Source organism: Petaurus breviceps, unplaced genomic scaffold, assembly GCF_028583685.1.
Source record: "Petaurus breviceps papuanus isolate PSGF00001 unplaced genomic scaffold, PetGlider_PUasm1.0 111, whole genome shotgun sequence".
Taxonomy (NCBI): Eukaryota; Metazoa; Chordata; class Mammalia; order Diprotodontia; family Petauridae; genus Petaurus; species Petaurus breviceps.
In genome coordinates, this window is record NW_027185600.1 from 619,474 (window position 1) to 643,589 (window position 24,116).

At 35.9% G+C, this 24,116-nt stretch overlaps 1 protein-coding gene across 4 annotated transcripts in view; it reads right to left on the reverse strand.

Annotated features, from left to right (window-relative positions):
- The window catches only part of LOC138156969 (thiamine pyrophosphokinase 1-like), a 481,181-nt gene that overhangs the window by 247,349 nt on the left and 209,716 nt on the right, over positions 1-24,116 (reverse strand). For all 4 annotated transcript variants that reach the window (XM_069082419.1, XM_069082427.1, XM_069082421.1 and 1 more), the window contains one exon: positions 257-329. In XM_069082419.1, the coding sequence (XP_068938520.1) occupies positions 257-329 (73 nt within the window). The remainder of the gene's footprint in view (positions 1-256; positions 330-24,116) is intronic.

Sequence of the window (24,116 nt, forward strand, 5' to 3'; positions counted from 1 at the left end):
AGATCAATCATTCCATAGGCTTTATAAATTAGGTGATGAAATAAATACACAAACAAGAAATCATGGATGAATAGGGACACAGGAAGACAATTAAAAATTGTATTAAGGGCTATCTTTCTCCAAAGTGAAATATATCATTTCCCAACTAATTATCAGAGGGAAACAGACCCCCCTCCAAAAAAAAAATAATAAGACAGAGGAAAAAAGTATTCCATACCAAGATAGCTCTTTAAAAGAAAAAAAGTTTCCAATTTACCTTGACTTTGTAGTACTCTTTAACTTCAGGTCTAATGGAATCAAAATCTCCACTGATGTACTCAGGTAAGAAGCTGAAAGAAAGATGGTTCTTGTAAATAAATCAATTATGGCTGGTTCTTTACTTAACTTTTAAGTTGAGACTGTAGGCAATTGCTGTGCTTCTCAAGGTGGAAAGGAAGTATAACTCACTTGAAACTATTTTTTGTCACTGATATAAGCCCTTACAATTTGCTCTGAGTTTTGATCTAATATAATTAACAGTACTTTGTATTCTAAAGCTGTCTCTATAAGGATGAAAATGATACAAATGCCTGATGAATTCAATCAAACAGCTAGTCAGTACTAGGTTGTACAAGAAAGAATTATTGTTTAATTTTAAAAACATGTTTTACAACAGTAATGCCGGTAGAGTCCTCTATAATATCTCCATTTTCTGAAACCACAAACAGCACCAAGGCAACTCTATCTTGGAATAAACTGAGGTGGGAATGTCCAATTCAAATAGTACTGAAATTCTCATAAAAATGTTCGTTTTGCTTATTTTGAACTTTATTCCCATCCCTAATGGCTTGTTTCACCTGGACTATCTGATGCGACTGTAAGCACTGAACAAAAATAACAAATAACAAAAAATAAGCAATCTTCAGCTTTCCTTTTTCTTCTTTCATCCTTTTTTTCTGTACCGGAAAAGATGGTGTAAAAGAGAATATCCAAGACCTTGAAAATCAAATGTCCTTGTCATCCTTTGAGGTCTCTTATCAAAATTCTGGATCACAGCCACTGTTAACTCTTCTGGTTTATTATGAGGTTTATCTAATTCCTTAGCATTCTGCTATAATTCTTCACTTTGCAGACTAGTGAATTATTTTGCATCAAGGAAAAACAACAACTTAAGTGGGTTATCTTTAAAAGCTTCCATCCAATGCACAAATACTGTCATCTACCTGCTCCTGAGACAATCTATTCCCCAACATGGATGTATCTTTACCAGAAGTTAAGTATTCAGTCTTTCTGAATGGGATGCAGAACTACTGTTCCCCCCCTTTTTTTTCTTATTAGTGTATGTGTTTAAACCAATAATTTACAAATTTGTCAAATATTGTATTTCTGCTGGTATATTATATGTTTCAAAATGGAGACTTGTGGAGAATTTTAGGATGGGGGAGGATTACATGTTTCAACAAATTCAAAAACATGCTCTCTTTACTTCATCCTTTCTACAAAATGCCTCAAGTGGTCACTCCATCAAATCTTTTCAGTTGTTTTCATACCCCTAAGATAATATATCTAGTCAGTTAGTGGAAATTAGGAATCACTTCAAGCTGATTTTTTGGGTGATATGTTAAATGATATAAGTTTGAAATTTAGTTTACTTTCCCATTTTGTTCATTATTATAAATATAACCTGTGCAAAGACCGTAGGATCTGGTCTGAGATCTACATTCACATCATCATCTATTAGATGGAAGGCTATGATTTAGTCACTTAAATTCTCTGAGCCTTAGTTACCTCATCTGCAAAATAACAACAATAACTGCACTAAAAGCTTCACTCAACTACAAAAAGGAAAGGACTTCATAAACCATAAAAATAATGTATAAATATGAGTTTTTAAGATTTCAACGGATTTGTGATTTTATTGATGTGGAATGCTGACTCTCCACTAACACAGAATATAACTCAACCACCTCCTACATAACTCAACTCTCACCTTCCCCTCCTGTGCAATTTTTGTCCCTGCCTCACCATAAATCCTCTATAGCAGCTCCATCCAATGTTCTGGAAGTTTTCTGATAGGTCAGGGCTTCTTAAACCTTGTTTGTATCCTGGAAACCTTTGGAAGTACAGGGTAGCCTATGGACATCTTCTCTGATTTTTTTTTCCCCAAAAACAAGTTTTTATCGATATCTTCTGTTTTTCACATCATCATAGCTTTTTTTCCCAGGAGTCTCCTCCTCTCCCTCTCAGAGAACCATATCATATGAAAAATAACATTTTTTAAGGCAACACAATAAAAGAAAGAGAAGAAAAAAATAAGCAGAACAGATCAATACATTGAAAAAGTTTGAAAACCTGGGCAATGCGCAACATCTATGGAGTTTTTACCTCCAGGAAGGGGATAAAATAAAATAAAAGGTCTTGTCCTCAGGTTAGAACCCTAAAGACTTGCACTACACTTTGGAGGCATAATTGCAACATAAAACTTGACTTTTAAAGGCTAACAATGAAAACATGCAATGAATGCATGAGAAACTCTTTAAAAACTGATGTACAAGAAAAGCTACTGCAAAAACTTGTGCCCATCACATTTCTCATTTTAGTATAAGGTATAAGGTTGCCACAAGTAAAAGGGGAAATTAAGTTACTAATAAAATCGCCTGAATGCTTGAAGTCACACAACTTAAATGCTCAAATATTCAGGAGTAACTGTAATTATATTTGTTTACAATAGTGTTTTAAATAATTGCAGTGTGGCCCAGAGTTCACAAAAGCACTATTTTAATAACAAAAATAATAAGACAAACTTTTGAAAATTACAACTTTAAGTTGTACAGTATTTGTGCCTTTAGTCCTCAAGAAATCCTTGATAAAACACACCATATAACAACCATCAAGTATATTCTGTAACAATTTTCTAGTGCCCAAAACAGAGTAAGTTACTGTGCAGATGCCCTTCTTCACTTGATTATTATTTATTATGAAGGAACAACAATGGAATCACAAGACCTGGTTTGTAATCCTGACTTTGCCACTATCTGTATAGCTATAGTCAAATCACCTGAACTGTATCTGGTATTCTGTCTTCTCAGCATTAAAATAAAGGTATAGGACTAGATGTTTGCCCATGTCTCATTCAGCTCTGGGAACTGTGATCCTATAATCAGCAAATGACAGAGAATGCATTTTATTTGATATGCACTGAAATGTTTCATTGTCAAGACCTGTGTGATTCTTTCCTAAAAAAACTTTCATATGATTCTAAAATTAGCATTTCCATTTTCTGATCTGAATAACCCCTTCTCACCAAAAAAAAAAACACACACACACACAAACACAGACCAAAATGAGAACAGAGCTATGGAACAGAAGGGAGATTGCTCAGTTCCCCTGAAGACAACCCTTTTACATGTAATAGAAGATGTAAATTCTGGCTTCCTGTGCAGGTTGCTAGTCATTAATATGATTTTTAGCTCCAGAGTCAATGCCTTGCATTCTTTTTTTATACAATTTTCAAAAGATAACTAAATAAAAGGCAAAATAAAAAAGCCATTTAATTTAGATTTCATGGTCAAGATGATTTAGTGCATTAGAAATTTGCTGAACAAGTGAAACATGATGAATCTCTTTCTGATTTCCTGTGGTTTTGTTATAATATATCCCATTAGACACCCAATTTATATATTCCTATTATGCTAATGGGAGATAATACATATTAGGGTCCAAACCTGCATCCATGGACCTCTTCATGGATAGATTTCAAAGGATCTATGAATATAAATAGGAAAAATTATATTTGTATTTTTATTATCCTCTAATACAAATTTTGCATTTCCTACAATTTTTACTTTTTTAAAATAACAACAGTATGTTATTCTGACAAGGGATTTATAAAAGGTATCACTACGTCAACAAAGGGAATAATGTCACAACACAAAATTAGAACCTTTGATATGGATGACAGAAAGAAGGGTTTGTTTCTGCTCTCAGGGATGATTATTCTGAAATAGTGGCATTCTGGTCCTGGTACCATACATGTGTAAAGCATGCTGGGAGGAAGAGGACCGTAAATGATATCACCAGCTATATGCCAGGTTGCTATAATATCAACCCAGGGTGGAGGAAAGAACTTCTAAATTGGACTTTATTAACTGTGTTACTGGGCTACTGGAAACAGCATGTAGTGAACTTAGCATGAGAGTCAGACAGACTGGGTTCAAATCTCTGTACCTCTACTTTCTCTTTGTAACCCAGAGGAAATCACAACCTTTCTTCTGGACCTCCAAAGCTTTATTCCCTAAATTTAGAACCCGTAGAAAGGTTCTAAATCTAGATTGTGAACTTGCTTTTATTTAAATATACTTTGAAAGATGTGTTCCAATGTAATTGATTTTCCTGTAATCCTATGTAATTTACTTTAATCATTTAAAGTATTATTCTGAGGAGGTGTTCACAGAACTTCACAAAAGGTCAAATGGATCTATCACACACAAAAAGTTCAATAATTCCTGAAGAAAAGGACATTTAAAGACTCAGTCTCGAGGCCTTGCTCTAGCCTCAAAAAGGCACAGGATCAGTGCTACTTCTTTCCACCAGTTACTCCCCACGTGGGCCTGGACCATCAATTTCTAATTTCTCCAGCTGTGCTTTGATCAATATCCTCCCCAATCACACTTTAACAGTCACACCAGTCATACTCCCAAGGAACTGATTCCTTTGACACTGGTTACTCTAATTGCAGCACTAGAATATATCCCACACTTATTTCTTTGTATCTATCTCATTCTACCCAGCCCCAGCTGTGGCCAGCAGTCCCTATTTGCTATGTCTTTGCAACCCTTAGGTCCACTGTGGATAAACTAATTTCTATATCTCTAATTTATTTCTACTTTTTATGATATGGTAGAGTCAGGAGTATGCTGACTAATTCATTTGCATACCTGTTTACAGTTCCTTAAACTGCAATATTTTTATCATCACTCATGTGTATAGTTTCAGGCTAAGGCAAGAGCCAAAGATAACAACTCTGAGAAGTAGGTAGTACAAGTAAAAAAATCTCTTTTGGAAGAAACACCATCTCAGGGAGGTGATTTATCCACAGACATGGCATTAGTAAGTAGGAAACACTCAAAATGGAAACCAGGGGTTCTGTCCACTGTTCTTTCCACCAGAGGTGTCAAACTCATGACTTGTGTGCCCTACAACACCTGCAAAACTCCCAAGTGCAGCCAGAACCAGAATGTAATCGGGAAATGTTTATCAAAAGAAATTAAAATGCAGTAGAACATACAGTATTAATTTGTGGTTTTCTAAGTCAATATGCAGCCAGTAGGAAACCACTTTGACACAACTATTTTGTCTTCCCCCACTACACTCCCTTTTCACTAACCCCCTTAAAGAAAAAAAAATGTTAATGAAAACTGGTATAGGGAGGGGGCTGGTGCATTACATGTGGGGAAGAAAGTATATGAGAGAAAAGAGAAGGGTATGTAATGGAATAGCCTACCCAAAAGTTTAGTTTCATGTTGTCTTCTTTCATATGGACTTGACATCATGCAGACCAGTCAGTCAATTCAATTCATACAGTAAAGAAGTGAGAAGGGAAACTGATCAAGAGAGACTTCCCCAGAGCAAGTCCTCTTCATATTTGCTATTAACTTGAAATTTAAGTCATGTAGAAACTTTTATGAGGTAAATAGAGTCACCATACAATAGCAATACAAACCTAAATGGCATTTACATAGTGTGCTTTTTAAGTTCACAAAGCACATTACAAATATTATTTCATTTGATCTTTATGAGAAATTCTACAAGTATTACTATTATTACTATTATTTCCTTTTTATTTATTTATTTTGAGGCTGGGTCTCCCTGTCATGCCCAAGTTAGAAGTGATGAGGCCATTTCTAGACAAATTCTAATAATCAACACAACAGAAGCATTAAGTTGCTCCATTTTTTAGACATGGACTAGTTCAGTCTTCCCAACCTTACTCAACCTGTTGTTACTCCATTCCTAGAATACCATATTGTCAGTGGATTAAGCACAGACACAAAATTAGCTTCATCTCCAATGTAGATCAGAACTCCCCAGTCTCAGCCTCCCTAAGTAGCAGGGATTAGAGATGTACCCCACCACGCCTAAAGATTATAAATCAGGGTGGAGTTCATTTAGTGGCTGAGTTACAACATTGGTTTTTGACTCAGTCAAATGCTCTGTCCACTATATCACAAAGAGAATGAATGAGTGAACAAGAAACTTATCCTCATTGATCTACTTCTAGAATAATTGATCCACTTCCTTTCATACAAAGGAAAAGGTAGATAATCTTTGTTACATCACAGCCTTCAAAACAGAACCTGCTGCTCCTGTATTGAGTCATTCCACTATATCACAAGACAAAAACTTAACATATCAACCAAGGACCAAGTATAAAATTAGTAATTTTTGTATGAAGCCCACAAGATTAGGAAGCTTGGAAACCACTATCAAGACATAAAAGAACACCTTAGCTTTCAAGTCAACCATGTAGGTCTTTCCTGATAATCATTAATCTGGTGAGTTTTATGTCTCTTGAATAAACAAGATGCTTCTATCCAGTCTACTTGAGATCCAACAAAATAATCTAACATCCGGGGCTTCATCAAAACAATATTCTCACCCATACTAATTCTTTTAATAGCCTCACCACTCAAAGACTGACAATAAACTTATGCTTACACCTAAATCTTCATTGCAGTCATACTGTCCTGAGCTTCTCCATCCATCTTTGGAGCCTACCCAGTTACAAACACACTAATCACGTCTTTGCACACAGTTTTTCTCTATTTCTTTTCCCTTTTTTTCCTTATTCTCCAGTTGAGACTTATTTATCCTTTGCTCCAACTAGTTAAAGACCAGAACCTAGCTGTGCCTCTGGCTAACTTTCTCTCTAATCCTCGTCAAACAGGATGCTAGAGACCCATATTCACCCACTAAAAAAAACCTATTATAAAGTTTATGAGAAATGTGCCGCTTCTACCAACAACAATAAAAAAATAAGTATGGTGTTACTGATAGCAAATAACTAAGAAATAAAAAAGAATTTTAAAAAACAGATTCTGAGGCTATTGTTATTATTTGATTTAAATAGTAAAAGAAAATGAGGTATCAAAAAAGTTTCCTTCATAACCAATAATTCAAGCACAGACATCCATATGGTAAAGCTCAAAAAGGGCAAATTAGAGCTACCCATGATGGTTTCAGCAAAAGTTAATGGGTGAACCTCTTTACTATTATTTTCCTAAAATTAAAGACATATTACAAATTCAGCAGGCTAGGGAAAGCAATTTGGTCTGTCTTCATATAAACCATCTACTCATTTGTGCAAAAATCCCTCAGATATCTGGAATCAACTTGACAGTCTTTCTAAGTATTATATTGACTTTGACAATGACTTAAGATAGAAACTAAGAAGTAAAAGGCATAAAGAGCTGAATATCTGTCCTTGTTGGCTATATTAAGACTTGCAGAGAATACAATCTTTGTTTTGCTGTAATTATTTTCTGAGTTCAGCAACAGAAGTATTTTTTCCTCCACCTGTAAATAGTAAAGTAATAATAAAAATTCTAGCACATCTAGTTGTTTTGAGAGAAAAAAAGAAAGGTAGTTGAAAGACAATTAAAGTCCAGCAAAGTCTGTTTACTTTTTACATAGTATGTAGGAATTTAATGTATTTCCTTTCCAAATTAATCTGGGATGCTCTCTTTAAACAAAATGTATGCCAAAAATATACCTGATAGGCATGCTGAGATGACTAAAATAATTATATCTTTTCCTCATATTATATACTAACTTCTGAAAGTTCCTGCTATTTTGCTTTTAATCTCTGCAATTAGAAGACCATCTTTTTTTTGAGGTTCCTGTTGCCAAGGATTTGGGCATTCTGAATAAGTACATATTCAGGGTGACACTTTCCAGATGTGTTTTATGTCGCAGTACTAATGACAGCTGATACAGGAGGCTTATTTTTGGAGCTGCCTAGGGGGATGATTATACATAACTTATTAACCCCACCCAAACCAGATTTGTGAGAGGACTGATTACTTTTGGGTTGACCATCTTTAAGTGACACATCCCCATGCCCATGCCCACGCTCCCCTCTTATACTGAAGAAAAGATAATCATCTGCCTTCAAAAAATAAATCACATATTGTGCTTCCCTCTATGATTATGTGATCTAATATAGAAAAATAAGTTTGAGAGGATCTGAAACAAATTCATGGATGAAAGACTATTTATGTGTTACATTGAGATGAAAAAGGGAACAATCACATCATGTTACTGTAAAATCATTAATATTCCAAAACCAAAGTAATATTATGAAACCCTGCTGTAATATCATTTGCACATTATAACATTTATGATACTGTCATGCTTAACTGACTTCCTTATAACATTATTTCACCTAAGATACTATTTTCATGGAGTCATTTAAGATCATTAAGCAATTTCCTCCCTTTGCAATCACACTCTTTAGAGATCAATATGACAAAAGGCATTTATCTCATTGGGGCAACTAGAAATTATGACAATTTATGCATTTTTTTATTTCCTAAAAAGTCAACAATATATTTCAATAAATTCAACTAGAGTTATAGTTGTAAGTGGTGCCTTCTTATAATCATCTTTTATTTCAATTTTTTGTCTACTTTAGTCTTATACCAGCCAATGCTTTAGAAGACAGCAGATTCTGAAATGAAATCCAAAACTTGTCACTTTTTCTCATACTTAATTAAAAAAAATTTTTCCCATTCAGTACTATGTGAAGAACCTTCCAACTCTCCTTTTGAATAATGTATACATGATATACAAATGTTTCATTTCAGGGTAACGTATCAGTTTTTGATCTCTCTCATTCCTTGACCCAAATTGCCCATTTCCAACAGTTTTTGCCATTTTCCCTCATTCTCATTTTTATTGTTGAAGTCGCCAAGTATGAGGATGAATTTAATTAAGAGGATCATGTCGAGTTCTGGCACAAACTTATTGATTTTCCCCTCCACATTTTGCTATGGATGTTGCTGCAGGAATCTTTATGGTGGTCTGTATCAGTGTGTTCAATATAACAAATACAAGGCAAGATGACCAAGTATCCCACTGTCTGACCACAAGAGGAAAAGCATTCTGTCAATTCCTTAAGCTAGGTCACTAAGGAGAATCTGCAAATTATAACTGCAGTAAGTTTTGGCTTTTTAAATTTTACCAATTTCATTCATTAGCTGGAATGTCAAAGCAAATATCATTTAATTCCACCGATGGATCACTAAAAAGAGTAACAGTTCATTAATGTTTGTAGATGATCTAAAGACTCAATGATTCTTAGCACCATCCAATTCCTCTTCTGCAACCCAGTCATCATCATGTTAGAATATGAAGGAAACTAAACAAGACCCTAGGTCATTTTGCAAATCAGTCCATTTTGTGATTTGTTACAGCTGAAGTATCTCCTAATGGCCAACTTTCCAGGCAGGTTAAAGCAAGAGTAATTACCCTCCAAATGGTTGTTTGACCCTATGATCTGCAGGCTGGCAGCTCTGAAGCAGCCACCTGGAAGTGGCTACATGGCTGCCATGCCTCCACTGCTTCTCTCTCTGGGGGCAGAGGCCAGACTGTCCCCCCAGTTTCAACAGAGCTCTACACTGACCTTTTACTTTGTAGTTGGCATTTATTGGTTGATATTTCTGGAAAACTACACGGGTGCCGGTGAACCACACAAAACACATTTAAATAAAGATATTAAGATTCCCCACCTATACATTCTCCATCTATCCTTTAAGCAGAACTTTTCCCAAAATACCTCCTCCATCAGAGTAATGAATGGCTAATATGAATACATTAAACTTAGATGGAAGTCATTGTGTTTTATCTCTCAATTCAAGCAGCCTTTATTGAGTGCCTACTATCCTTGAGGTTTATCTAAATGCCATAAACTGTATACATATATATGCCTAGATTTATACATTAGTTAATTCATTATATGCAACTGAAAGAGCTATGCTGGTTATCACATTTTCAAGGTACATTTTCTTCCAGAAATATTTAATAAGAAAGCTTACATCTCTTCATTTCTTTGCACTTCCATCATTCCTTTGCCCCTAACCAGTTGATAAAGAATGAACTATATTTCAGACATGGAGAGAAGGATGTTAAAAGATTTTTTTAGCACCTTCTGGAAACCAAAAGTATTTCTCCTGAATGCTTTCTTTTTTCTTCCTTTCTAAATGTCATCTCTCTAGGAACTCAAGTAAACAATGATGTTATTAAATGTAAATTATAACACTCCCCCAAATGGAAATAATTCTAGTCCTAGAAAGTAGCTTCTATCAGTTTTAAGGAAAATTTTTGAATTAGGCTTTATAATTGCTACTCCTATTAAAAAAAAGGGGGAGGGGGAACCTCATACATGGCATCATTCAAACCACAAAGGAACACAGAGCTAATCCAATAATCTTAATATACTCTTTAAAAAGGCATGGCTAAGTTACTATCACCTATGTTTTGAAAGCTACTTGACCAGTGTTTCTCATTGGACACTAGTACTGGTATATTTGACAACATGTTGTTAATGATAAACACAATTTCTGATACTGTGATTTAAATAAAATATTGATTTATCAAAATATCAATAACATTTTATTATAAGGCTATTTTTTCAAATAAAAAATATGGTTTAAGAATGACTTTTGTTAAGGGTGGTTTTTAAATGAAATATTTATATCTTTGAACTTCCAGGGTAAGTCTCTTAGTAAATATGACTTGATTTTCAAAAATCTTAGGTACCTGTAACTTCTACAGTAATATATCTGCCACAAATTAAACATTTCTTAATAGATATTAGAATATGGAAAATAGTAGATAATAGAATATTTTTTTTAAAGCATTTGGGGTTAAGTAACTTGCTCAAGGTTACACGGCCAGGTGTTTCTGGGTTGCTGCTAAGTATCTGAGCCCGGATTTGAACCCCAGGTCATCCCAACACTGGGGCCGGTGCTCTCACTCACTGAGCCACCTGGCCGCCCCCATAATAGAGTATTTTAAAGTAGCTTATTTTGGGGTTGTGCAATGGCAAAAACTAAGCTAAACATGATAAATGATAATTATATTTCTAAATATGACAAATAAAAGCTTTTTATGTAATTAGCCCAAGTATCCCTTATAGATACATTTCTTTGTATTCTGGGCTGGGTATTATTCATGCCAGTCAGTGAGTCACTTTCCAGGTTAAAAAGCAATATGGTACTTAAATATGGACCTTAAAGTGCAATAACAAATTTGTGAATAACAAAGGAACAAAAATACAAAATTCCCAAAGTTAAAAAGATATTTACATGTTTAATCACGTTCTATCTTCTAGACTGAAATAGATATGGATGAACATATGGCTATATTATCCTAGCATAAAGACTGTTATTTCAGGGCAGAAAGCAGTACTATCCTTTGTATTCCTCACACCCTTGTTTATTCTCTTTCCTCCCTACAATTCCAATCCTGTTTGTCATTTCTGCCAAGGATATCATCTTATTTCCATGAATGCAGCTTTCTTTTGCTTCGGTGTCATTACATGAACTGTACCTTCATCTCCCCTTCCCTCTCAATTCGCGTAACCCAGTTAAGTTAATCCTCCAAGCAGGGCAGTGGGGTAAAAAGAAAAAAGTCTCGATGCTCCCTTGCTAATGATGCATAAGTTGCTCTATTTAGGCAACAGGCCAAAGGCATGATCACATTCCTCTCTTCCTAACCAATTTATCAAGTGATTCTTCTTTTCCTTTCCACCTCCCTTTCAATAGTCCTGCTTGCTTTGCTGGTGGTAGAGGTATCTGAAGGATGAGCAAGAGGTTAGGATGGAGGGGGACTGCAGAGGTCACTGGCAGAGGCAGAAGTCAGCCAAAGGCCCTGGGCCCAATGGGCTGGTAGAAAGTACCAATAAATACATACATATATTAATTGCCTTCATTGTGCTGGGTGTTGGACACAGTGCTAGTCACTGGGGATCCCAAGACTGAAAAAGCCCTTCCCTTTAGAAATTTACAACCTGTGAGGGCCGTGGGGATGCTGGGGGGAGGAAAGAGCGGGGAAGAGGAGGATGATGTATACATACTTAAATTAAGACCCTACAGTCATGGTGATACTGCAAATCTCAGGGGCGAATGTTGGAATGGATGACTTACTAGCTGTGGGCAAGTCACTTCATTTCTTTTGGTTCCGTTTCCTCAGCTGTAAAACTAGGGATAACAATAACACCTCCCTCACAGGGTGATTTGAGGATTAAATGAGATCATATTTGTAGAAAGTTGCTTAGCCTATTATTGCCTGACACATAGCAGGCATTATATTGATGTTAAATATTATTAATAAATGCTCACTGACAACTTCTGGGCCTTTATTTATAACATGTTACATACATTTTCATGTGTTTATGTATGGTAGACACACTGGACTTAAGTGTTAGGAATATCCGAGTTTGTTCTTTGTCCTTCATTTTTGAAGAAGACCAAAGACATCAGGAATGTGCACTGGATTTAAGGGAGGTGAAGCTGTACAAATCGTCAGACTCACGCTCTCTTCCAGGGTCATCAAAGTCCAGTAGCAATACAAAAGTCAAGATGATTGGAAATGGCCCAGGGTGCAGTGGATGCCCTTGGTCTCCTCTATATGTTACTAAGCTCCATAATGGTTGCTTAAGTCACCTTCATGGCCTTTGGAACAAATTGTTCTCATCTACCCATTAAACAAAAGAGAAGTCTTCACATGCTCAGTAGGTGTCCCCCTAATTCACCAATGGATTTAAAAGCTGTTGGCTTTCCTCAACCTGGCTTAGTCATCTGCCAAAGCAGTTTACCAGGGTGTGGCCATAGTGCATGCTACAGGGTCAGTGTTGACTGCCAGGTGGACTCCAAAGGTGGATGAAAAGGAAAGTAAAACAACCTCCCCTCTCAAGGAGTTTACCTTAGAATGGAGGAAAACAATAAAGACAAAACAGCTGGGAGGAGGCGTGGGGTCATGGTAGGAAGAGTGGCCTGGCAAGATAAGGCTCACCTCTAAGAGCTAAGAGACACAGGAGAGTCTTACTTAGTGGTATGGAAGAGGAGGAGATGCTGGTCTAAATAGGAAAGGCATGGCATAAGCAGGCTGCAAAGAGTTAGAGGGGTTATGAAAACAGAAGCACACTAATGAACTTTTGGTTGACCTATGAACTGGTACAACTATTCTGGAAAGCATTTTTGGAATTATGCAAATAAAGTGACTGAAATGTCCATATCCTTTGACCTGGAAATTCCAGGTCAAGGTAATTCCTCAAGGAGGGAGGTCATTAACAAAAAGACTCTCTAAATACCAAATTATGTATAGTAACACTTTTTTTTTCTACTATAGTAATGAAGAAGTAGAAAAAAGTATATATTCCACTGATATGAAAATGACTAAATTTTAACTATTTAAACTATGGCACATAGATAGAGCAACATTAATATAAGAATGTAAATCCTGCCTGAGACACATGTGGCCCTGAGTTAGTTACTTAACCTCACTGCCTCAGTTTCCACAACTGCAAAACAAGAAGTAGTATCACCTATCTCATGGGTAGTTGTAAGGATCAAACGAGATAACATTAGTGAAGAGATTTACAAACCTTAAAGCACTAGAAAGGTCAGTTATTATTATTAGACAGACTGTCAATTTCATGAGGACAAAGACCATGCCTTGAACTGTTTCATAGACTGTGCTACATATATTAGGCTTTCAATAAATATTAGCTTGCCTCAATCCAACAAAAACATTATATAATTGCTGAACACCAGAAAAATGCCAACGGAAGCTACAGCTGATTTGGTTCTGATGCATCTGTCTTTACAGAGATCCTAGTTAATCATTTTAATGGGAAGTTTGCCCTTCCGAGGACCGTCTACTGTAGTGAGATTCAGAAATTATAGATGTAAGTAACACTGTATTAAATGGGTCTTTCAAATAACCAGAAGGCTATAAAAAATTATAAAGAACTTACAAAATGTGCATTGCCCACCCACAAACATCTATTTTTTTAAAGCATATACACATCTTCTATTGCTACTCTAATTAAATAACTATAACATATTCTAAATTCTCCCCAAAATAGCCTTCCATAAACACCTAATTTAAAGTTAAAAGGAGAGAGAAAAAAAATGTTAGGAATAGTTTCAAGCCCAAGGTCTAGTATTATTTAAACTCAGTGAGAACATTCAGTTGGCTTCAATCTAATTTCTGTAAGCATACAAAGTCATACTAAATTACGTAGCTGAAATGGAAAAGTTGTTTAATAGGGAAGTTCAGGAAAGTGCAATGAATGTAAGAAATAAGGTCAATGTGAATAAGTCCAAAGGAATATTTCAGGGGTGGGGAATCTGCAGCCTTAAGGTCACATGTGGCACTCTAGGTCCTCAAGTGTGTTCCCGACTGAATCCAAATTTCTTTAGGTCCTCAAGTATGACCCTTTGTTTGAATCACAGGTTTCCCACCACACGAATAGTCTATAATAGCAACCAGTATCAAATAAAAGTTAGCTCAATTAAAAACCACCTGCCTCAAATATCAGGCTTTTCTTACAAATAATAGCTAACATTAATATTTCATATCTCTCATTAATTAAGAACTAGGGTGCTTGCCTGGTGCTCGAATTGATTTTCCCAGTCCTCAGCTTTCCCACTATTTCCTCCTAGCTCTCTGCTTTTTTTTCCATTCCAGGTCTCATGAACAACTCTCCTATGTGGTGGGGAGACTGAGCACACAGGAAGTTTATCAGGTGGCATACACTTCATACTTCATTTCTCTGGGCCTTGGGTTCTCTATCTTTAGTATGAAGAAGTTGGATCCAATCACTTCTAAGATCCCTTCTTACCTTGAAATTTTGTGATCCTATATAAAACTTTTGTAACATATCCTATTTAACACTCATAAAAATAATCTTTAGGATTCTTCTTGAATTCTAATGATGATTATTCCTTCTCCTTCTGAAATGAGCAAAGTCAAGCAAACTATTTCAGAATACCACAAATGAATGATTTACTTATGGATGCAAACTAAATAAAATTGTGATTTGAATCAGAAAATATTGAGTATTTTGGTTCAGGTTCTGTTCAATCTAGTTCAAGAGATCTTTGCTTTGTTTTATATTATTTAAAAAAATATTTTGGTGCAGTGTATGGTTCAGTACAAGGAGAATACAAGTAATACCAAAGTAAGTGGCGGGTAGGAGCTCAGGAAATCACTGTAGCTTTGTGTTGATAGTTTGTTCTAAGTCTCTGGTAAAAATATTCTAAGGTCGTTTGCTACATAGCTCAAAAAAACCTCACTATATTGTCAAATATACACTGAATTCACTGGTATTTGACAATTATTAAGTTAACTTTTTCCTTCCTCTTTTTAAAAGACTTATAAATACTGTGCAGAAAGCACAAATATTAACCATAAGTATTATCAGAAGCATGTGCTGGAGAATTGTCACGCACAGAAATTTCATTGTAAAACTTATTAACATTAACAGGAATCATGTAGCTGAACTGATACAATGAAATGTTCTTGTCACTTACTAGTATATATGTAGATGGCTAGAATAACAGTCTATTTTGTTGTCATTTTTTTCTTAATATTAATATGTGAAACTGCTTTCCAGTTACTAATAATCCAGATATATTAAATATAATAAGGAGAAACCTATTATACACTAGAGGCCGCTAGTAATAAATAAATGAATTTTACATGTTAGTAGAGGAAAATTACTATTGCACCATATTTTATATACTGGCTCACAAAGAAAGCTGGCATTCTATGAGTTACAGTTTCCCATTGTTAGGCATGAGCTTGGAAATAATTATGTGAATTTTATGTCTTCCATACTTTTTGCAAGAAACCAACAGCTATCTTTTTAAAACAAGGGAAAGTTAAGCCTACAAGAGTGAAAGGTTGATTACAATTTTTCTGTGCTGAATTGTTTCTTAAATATATAGTAACTAGGATCATAAGATTAGATTTAGAGAAAATAGGAATCCACGGAGAAAATCTAGTCAACCCTATTCATCTTACAAATAAAGAAACCAGGCCCAGAGAGGGCTTAAGAAACTTGCTTAATTCAGTCTACAGGTGGGAAAAAGTAGAGTGTCAGCATTTGAGTCCAGCTCTTGATTTCAAATCAGATATTCAGTCATTATAAAGAAGAAGAAACAAATCTTTTCCAAAGATGCTGTATGGTACAGCAACTGGAAAGCAGAACACTAGGTTTTAGATCCTGAGTTTAAACTCCTTTTCATGACACAAGCAAAACTCTGAGGCTATGTTGCTGAGAAGAGGCTGGTCTATAATGGTAAAGCAAGTCTCTCTGTGGAAAAACTCCATATGCCTATAAAACATAGATCCAGTCTAAAACAGTCAATCCGTTAACTATCTCTCTTTTGAGTGCCCACTACGAGCCAGGCCCCATACTATGAGTTGGTGATACCAAAAAAAAAAAAAAAAAAAAACAATCTCAAGGAGCTCCTAGACTACGTGGGGAGATGCCATGCAAAAACAAAGTAAAATAAAGATAAATAATAAGATAATGGAGGGCTAGAAAAGGCTTCTTGCAAAGACTGAACTTTAGCTGTGCTCTAGAGCAAGCCACAAAAGCCAGGATTTAATTTTCCTGATAAAGAGAAAGAGAATTCCAGACTCAGAGTTGAGAGAGGGAGTATCATGTGCTAGGAACAGGTAGGAGATCAGTTTCACTGACTCACAAAGTACATGAAGGATAGTTTTAAGTTGCCTGGAAAGGTAGGAAACAGCCTGTTTATAATAGGCTTGGAAAGCCAAAGGATTTTCTTCTTGACAAGGGGAGGTTATATGGTCAGATCTGTGATTTAGCAAGATCAATCTGACAGCAGAATGTCAAACTAAATTAAACAAAATAAACTTTTTGCAATATTTGACAAAACTAGCATATCCAGATGGTAGGTCAGAGGCTTTTATCCCCTGCAAAACAAATGAAGTCATCATAGAATGTATAGACCTTGGAAGGGAAAATTATTGTTTTGGATCCAAAACATTTTGGTGCAACTTCTGACTAGGCAACAATGGTGTCCTTACACTTAAAAAATAAGATGGAATTCCATTTTAAAAACAAAATTTAGGAAACTGAAAAGTAAAAAGTGAGGTAACAACTAAGGTTATGTCTTCCAAATCAAGAAACAAACACACACCTGCACATACACACTTTATTTTTTTTCCTCTTTATTCGAACAGGCCCAAGGAAAAACATTCAAGTCTAATTTGAGATGTATAAAAATCCAGTCTTGTGCAATACACTGCTATGTAGATTTATCCAGTCATAAAATGTAAGAGCTAACACCTTATAAGTCATCAGACCAGTCTCCTCATTTGAGAGATGAAGAAACTGTGGCTCACAGAGGTTAAAGGACTTGTCCAAATGAATAATAGGTAAATGAAATGCCAAGGCAAAGACTGTCCAACAAATACCTAACTGGTCTTCTCAGGAAGATAAGCAATCATAAACTCTCTTTGCACTATGAAAACCAAAAAATCAAGGGAATAAGATCCACATGAAGATGGGGTAGGCAGCCAGAAGGAAGAAGAGAATCAGAAGATTTTATATAGTGAAATTACACTGTATTCCAGATTTTTAAAAAATACACATATATAAATATATATACACACATATATGTATGGAATATTATTGGAATTCTCAATATTATTCTTTATATGTATTAAGATTACATGTATGCACGGCAAAGATGACCACTTAATCCACATTCTATCATGGGCAAGGTAAAGAATAAAAATTACCCTAACATCAAGGAAGTATTTCATAATAGAATAAGTAATAAAATAATAAATTTGCAGATGATTTCAGCTCTGCTTCCAAAATACTTCACAGCTCTTCATTCATTACTATTTAATTACAGCATAATACCTTCCTTTCAGAGCTAATTAACCATTCACAGGAAAGCTGTGACCACAGGGCCTTGTTTCCCATTTGTGATGTGCTGTTAGAATGTTACTCTTCCAAGAAAGATTTCTAATTACTGAGAAATGTAATGAAATAGAAAGGTATTGGTGAAGAAGGGATGAAAGATGTGATTTCTGCATATAACCATTTTAAAAACAAGAGTTGAAACATGTTCATTTATACTATTAGAAAGCATAGGGCCACAAGAAACAGCTTTTTTCAAATATAAATTTCAAAGTTTTTTTTTTTAACAAGACAATAGGATATATATTTTTCTCATGAAATTTTTTTTTTTTTTTTTTGCAAATAGTCAGTTAAGACCACTAGTCTGGAATTTGGAGGAGCTAAACTTAAGGACTGTTAAACTCCCATGTGTACCTGAATAAGATGAAAACATAACTGGGAAATTTTTAACAACAAAATACAATACAACATAGACAATGCTGATTTCTGGTAAGGATTACTTTCTATTTCTAAAACAGTTAGATTCACTTGGGTGAAGGCAGTAATTCCTAATGGAAATTTCAACTTTGGAAAATTTTGCTGCTCATGATATCATACATTCCATGATTGCTCCAAGTTTTGTAGGAAGGACTTAAGGATGGCATACAAAGAAAAGTCAAAGCCATTTAAGTAAAGAGATCTATCTGTAGAACTGGTCTATGATCAACTGCTCTCCAATTTAAAGGCATTCAATTTTTTTTTTAAAGCAATTGGAGTTAAGTAACTTGCTCAAGGTTACATGGCCAATTATTTTGTATGGGTGCTAAGTATCTGGCACCCATATGAGGCCAGAACCGATCCTGGGTCTCCCGACGCCAGGGCCCGCGCTCTTACTCACTGTGCCACCTGGCCGCCCCCCTTCTATTATTTTTCTAAAAAGGCTATTACAGAGTAATAATTATTTTACAGGATAAATAATGAAATTCATGGAACCACAGGATATGTCCCCCTTTTGCCTTTTACCGGAAAAAGAAACTGATGGTTGAATATTAATTCTTTAGAATTAGTCAGAGCATCCATAAAGAGTGCCTACAATGTCAGTCCCATTCACAATGAGAGTAGTTCAAAATCTTCAGAAATGATACTTCTATCATCTAGTGTAATAGAAAAAATGCTACGTTTGGAGTCAGAATATCTGGCCACTAATTGTCTAGGTGTGTATCTATAATCCTACGTTATTGTTCAGTCATGTCTACCCTTTGTGACCTCATGGACAATATCACACAAATACCGTTCATGGCGTTCTCTTGGCACAGATGCTGGAGTGGTTTATGTGGACCATTTGCGCCCATCCTGCGGCAGAGCATTTCAGAGCTCATACGGGTCTGATCATACACACTGTACCTTAAACCCAGCCCAGTGATGTCATTCTGGTCCTCATCAAGCGAAAAGGACAACCAAGACAAGCAGAGGTTAAATGACTCACCAAGGGTCACAAAGCTAGCAAGTGTCTGAGGTCACATTTCAACAGAGGCTTCCTTTCTATAGGGACAATGCTCTATCCACTGGGCCAGGTAGATGCCCCAGTGATCTTTTGTTACTATTTGCCAAAAACTAAAATATATATGCTTTATCTGTATAAAGCTATTGATTTCTTTAATCTCACAAGAAGAGCTATTCCTCCTCTTGTTTAGATCTAATTTATGCATTCCAGTTCATCCTTTTTCAAAGCCTTGATAACAGTTATTCTGTCACATTCATCTGTCACATTAACACATCTGTGTACTGTGTGCACTTCACTGGGCATTGCAAGGCATAATCCTTAAGTTCCATTACTTAGATGAAGTTGAGAAGCTGCAATAAATTTGAAAATCTCAAAAATTGTTCAGTTAAAAATACAAGCTTGGGGGTTTTTTTGCCTTTTTTTTTTTGGAGGGTAATTGGGGTTAAGTGACTTGCCCAAAGTCACACAGCTAGTAAGTGTGACAAGTGTCTGAGGTCAGATTTGAACTCAGGTCCTCCTGACTCCAGGGTCAGTGCTCTATTCACTGTGCCACCTAGCCACCCCCAAGCTTATTTTAACTAGGTAAAATATGTAAGAATTCAAAAGTTAATAAGTTTGATATAGGTTGTTTCTCTTTTGTTTTGTTTTTTTGAGGTAATCAGGGTAATGTGGCTATGTAGCTAGTAAATATCTGAGGCTACATTTGAACTCAGGTCCCCCTGACTCAAGTGCCCTCTTCACTCCATCACCTCCCTGCCCCAATAAGTAGAAAAGTTTAAAGGGAAACAAGGTAAAGGATTGGAATTTACATACCATCTAGTCCAACTCTCTCATTTTACAGGTGAGGAAACCAAGGTCCAAAAACTAAGCTCACATAGCTAGTGAATATCTGAGATGGGGTATGAGCACAGATCCTCTGATTCCAGACACTGTACTCCTTTCACCATACCATATTCTGTTAGAATTACTTAATTATAGTAACCATATCTTGTACAAGGAAATCATAAAGTTATACAGTTTCTTGAGCTGGAAGGAATCTTAAAGGAACATCTACCCCAGGACCCCTGATTTTGATGAGTTCACATAGCCATAATCCGTAAGTACACAAGTGTTTATTAATTGCTTGATACCAAAGGATCTCAAATACATAAAAGGGGGCAGAGTAGAGAGCTAGTAATCGAAATCACCTAAATGAGCACTAATGGAAATGGGAGTAGGACAGAGACTGGCCACTACTCAATCTTTGATAGCTATTAAGATGATTTTAGAAGGGATGCTTTGATTAAAAAAAAATTCAATCCATTTTTCATTCTACAATTAAAGATTGGGTTAAAAAAAAGTCCTTGATAAGGAGAACATTGGGAAATGTAGGCAATATGAAAAGATACAATAAAAATTAGAACATAAAAAGTCAATATTTGAGGGAGGGGTACCATATCACTCATTCACAACCTACTGTGTATAAATTAATACTGATTAAATTAAATAAGATAACCATAAAATTAGTAATAAGAGAAAAAGAAATAACTATATGATTTGATGCACTGTAGATCACCACAGACCTGGGTGAAGAGGTAGACTCTAGAAAGCCAGAGGGTAGCAAGTTGGCACAGGGGACCTGGTATCTGGGAGAAAGCACAATGTGAAAGAGGAATTCAGAAGTGGGATGGAGCCAAAGGCAAACTTTGTTTGGCCTGAAGGTTAGTAGAGGCTGATATACCATTAAATTGCTGCCTGTGGCACATGTGCTATAATTTCTCAAGTCTTCCAAAACTAGCTTGGTAAGCATGCAATAAAATCACCCAAATAAAATCAGTCTCTGTTCAAAAGAAATTTTTACTAAGTGCCTACTATACACCAGGTATTTGTAATCCAGTTACTTCTAGTCTAGTTTTTCCAAACTAATCTAGTTTCATTCTTGCTTTTTTCTCCCATGGAGAGATGTCTAAGACTCCTTGAAGCTCTACATTGTTATGAAATTACCTGTTTGATATTGTAAAGGTGAAAATAACAAGGAAGAAGGTTACAAGTAACACTTACAGTAAGTATGATTTCAGAACTTAAATGTGAACCCAGATCCTCTGACTCCAAATCTAAGACTCTTCCTATCAAACAATAGCTAGGTGGCCCAGTGGATAGACTACTGGGTCTGGAGTCAGGAAGACTTATCTTCCTGAATTCAAATCCAGCCTCAGACAATTACTAGCTATGTGATCCTGGGCAAGTCATTTAACCCTGTCTGCCTCAGTTTCCTCATCTCTCAAATGAACTTCAAAAGAAAATGATAAACAACAGTATCTTTGCCAAGAAAACCCCCAAATGGGGTCTGAAGAGTCAGAAACAACTATAAAATGACTCCACAATAATGTATATTTACTAAAAAGATAACAAACCTAGTAGACCAAGATAACACCACATTGTAAATATTGACTTTAGAAAGTAATTAGTGAAGGAGCCCTCAAAATATCAATGGCGATACCAATAGTCTGCATGATAGATTCCTCATCACTTTTTCAACCAAGTTTACATTAATTTATACTTGTTGATATATACTTTTGTGTATGCAACCCTCCCTTCCCTCCCCCCCCCACCCTGCCCCCCATTAGAAGACTTACTTACAGGCATTTCCTGAGTCTTCTATTTCTTTTGGCATTATTCCATTCCCCCTAGCAAAGCACTTTGCATATGTTAGGCTTTCAATAATTGTTGTTAACTAAAGAACTCAACAACTTGCAGTTTCCAGAGCTTTCACCCATACATTAAGTTGTTTTTGTTTAGAAATAACTAAGCTTCAAAACTATGATGTCATTTTTGGAAATTGGCCTATTTAAGAGTACTTCAAAGAGGTAAGCCAGTCAAGTAAGGTTGAGGAAATTTCTTCAAAACCTAATAAATTGGTGACAAAGTCAAGGGGAGGGGAATAGATATGTTTCTTCCCTGAAAGAAATATTAAGGACTTCCATACTGAGTCAGAACTGGGGCCCACTGAGCTTGGCATTATTGTATCTGAGAGTAATGGAAGAGGGACATTGTTAGGTTTCTTGGAAAGCCAAAGTTGCTCTACTGAATATTAGGTTTATGATGTGCCCTTATTTTTCCTTGTTTATTACAAAACTATTAACATTTTTCTTTTGCAGCTCTTTTTTCCCCATTCAACCTATTCCATCTCTGAAAGGTAAGAAATGAGTTTGAAAAATGTGTATAAAAGTCTCCTTTTATTTTCCATAAACTTCCCTCCTTTGAAGCCTGAGAGGATATCCCTAGTTTGAGTAATAATTTGGTGGAAATCTCCTATCTATATACTTCATGATTTTGTAGAGTGATTTTGTCAGCTTTCCAGACATTTTTATCATTTTGTTTTGTTAGAATGAGAGTCTATAATAACTTTCATTTCCTTCATCCAACCTTCTTCAGTTCTGTTGTCTCAGTCCAGACAGCAACTAGAACCATGCACATCTTTGTTGATATGAACATAACCAAGTTTTATACAAAAGTAGTGCTGGGCATGGAATGGTATACCTGTAATCCCTGTTGCTAGGGAATTTGAGGCTTGTGTTCAGGAGCTCTGAGAAGCAGAGGGCTAGTCATTTGGGTATCTGAAAGAAGTTTGGTATCAATATGGTATGACTCCAGCAGTAGAGGACCATCCGGTTTGCCACAGAAGGTGAAAACTGGCCCAGGTAAGAAGAGAACCCAGCAAAAAGTCAGTGGCATCAAGCCTAGGCGTGAGCAAGAAAGGGATATTCAGTATTGCCACCCTCCCCCCCTCAAAATGCAGTTCTTCTGTTTTGGCATTCCAAACTTCACAATATGGTATCCTACATATCCAACCTTGTTATATCCCCTTCAGGCACCCATAGTCCAGACAAAATGACCTTCTTGTTCCTCACCCTTCACACTTGAACTCCCTTCTGTGTCTTTGTAGTGTCCACTCCCATATATACAATGCCTCTAGAGAATCCCTTACTTGAAAACTGTTTTACTACTATCTCCTACTGGAAGCTCCCAATTGTTAGGGTCCCCCCTCCCATAACTAAATTCCCTTTTTCTTTCCCCTTCATTTTCCCTTTCCTATATTTGTTTTTCCCTTCTTCTTTCCAAACAGTCTAGAGATTCCATCAGTGTAAAGCGCTCTCAAAGATGAATGCCTAGAAATGCAGAATCACACCAGCTCTACAACTCATATTCTCAGAGACTTGGCCAAGATTCATTCAATGAGATTAAAATTAAATGAATGACCCAGAACCACACAGGAAATACATGTTGGAGGTCTAACTTGAATTCAGCTCTGCCTGACTCGAGCATCAGTCATACTACACTGTCTCTTTATTTTTATTTTATATTTATTTGTAGAGATTCTTTATATACTTATAGGTGTACTGAGATACAATATGCATTTAATTGATTTTTGTGGTTTAATCATATATGCATAGTGTTTTGTTTTTAATACTCTTATTCTAAATATGGATATGTATACAGTGTATACACACACACACACACATAGTATTTTGTTACTGTACTCCTATATTCTTCTGTCATGATGCTTAGCATGGAGTTTGGTCTTCATAGATATGGTAGGACATTGGGCCACTGACTTCAATAATTATTCCTAAATTACAAGCAGTTGCTACAAGCAAATCACTTGAATGAGTCAAGGCTCAAAGCACTGCTCTGAAATGACCT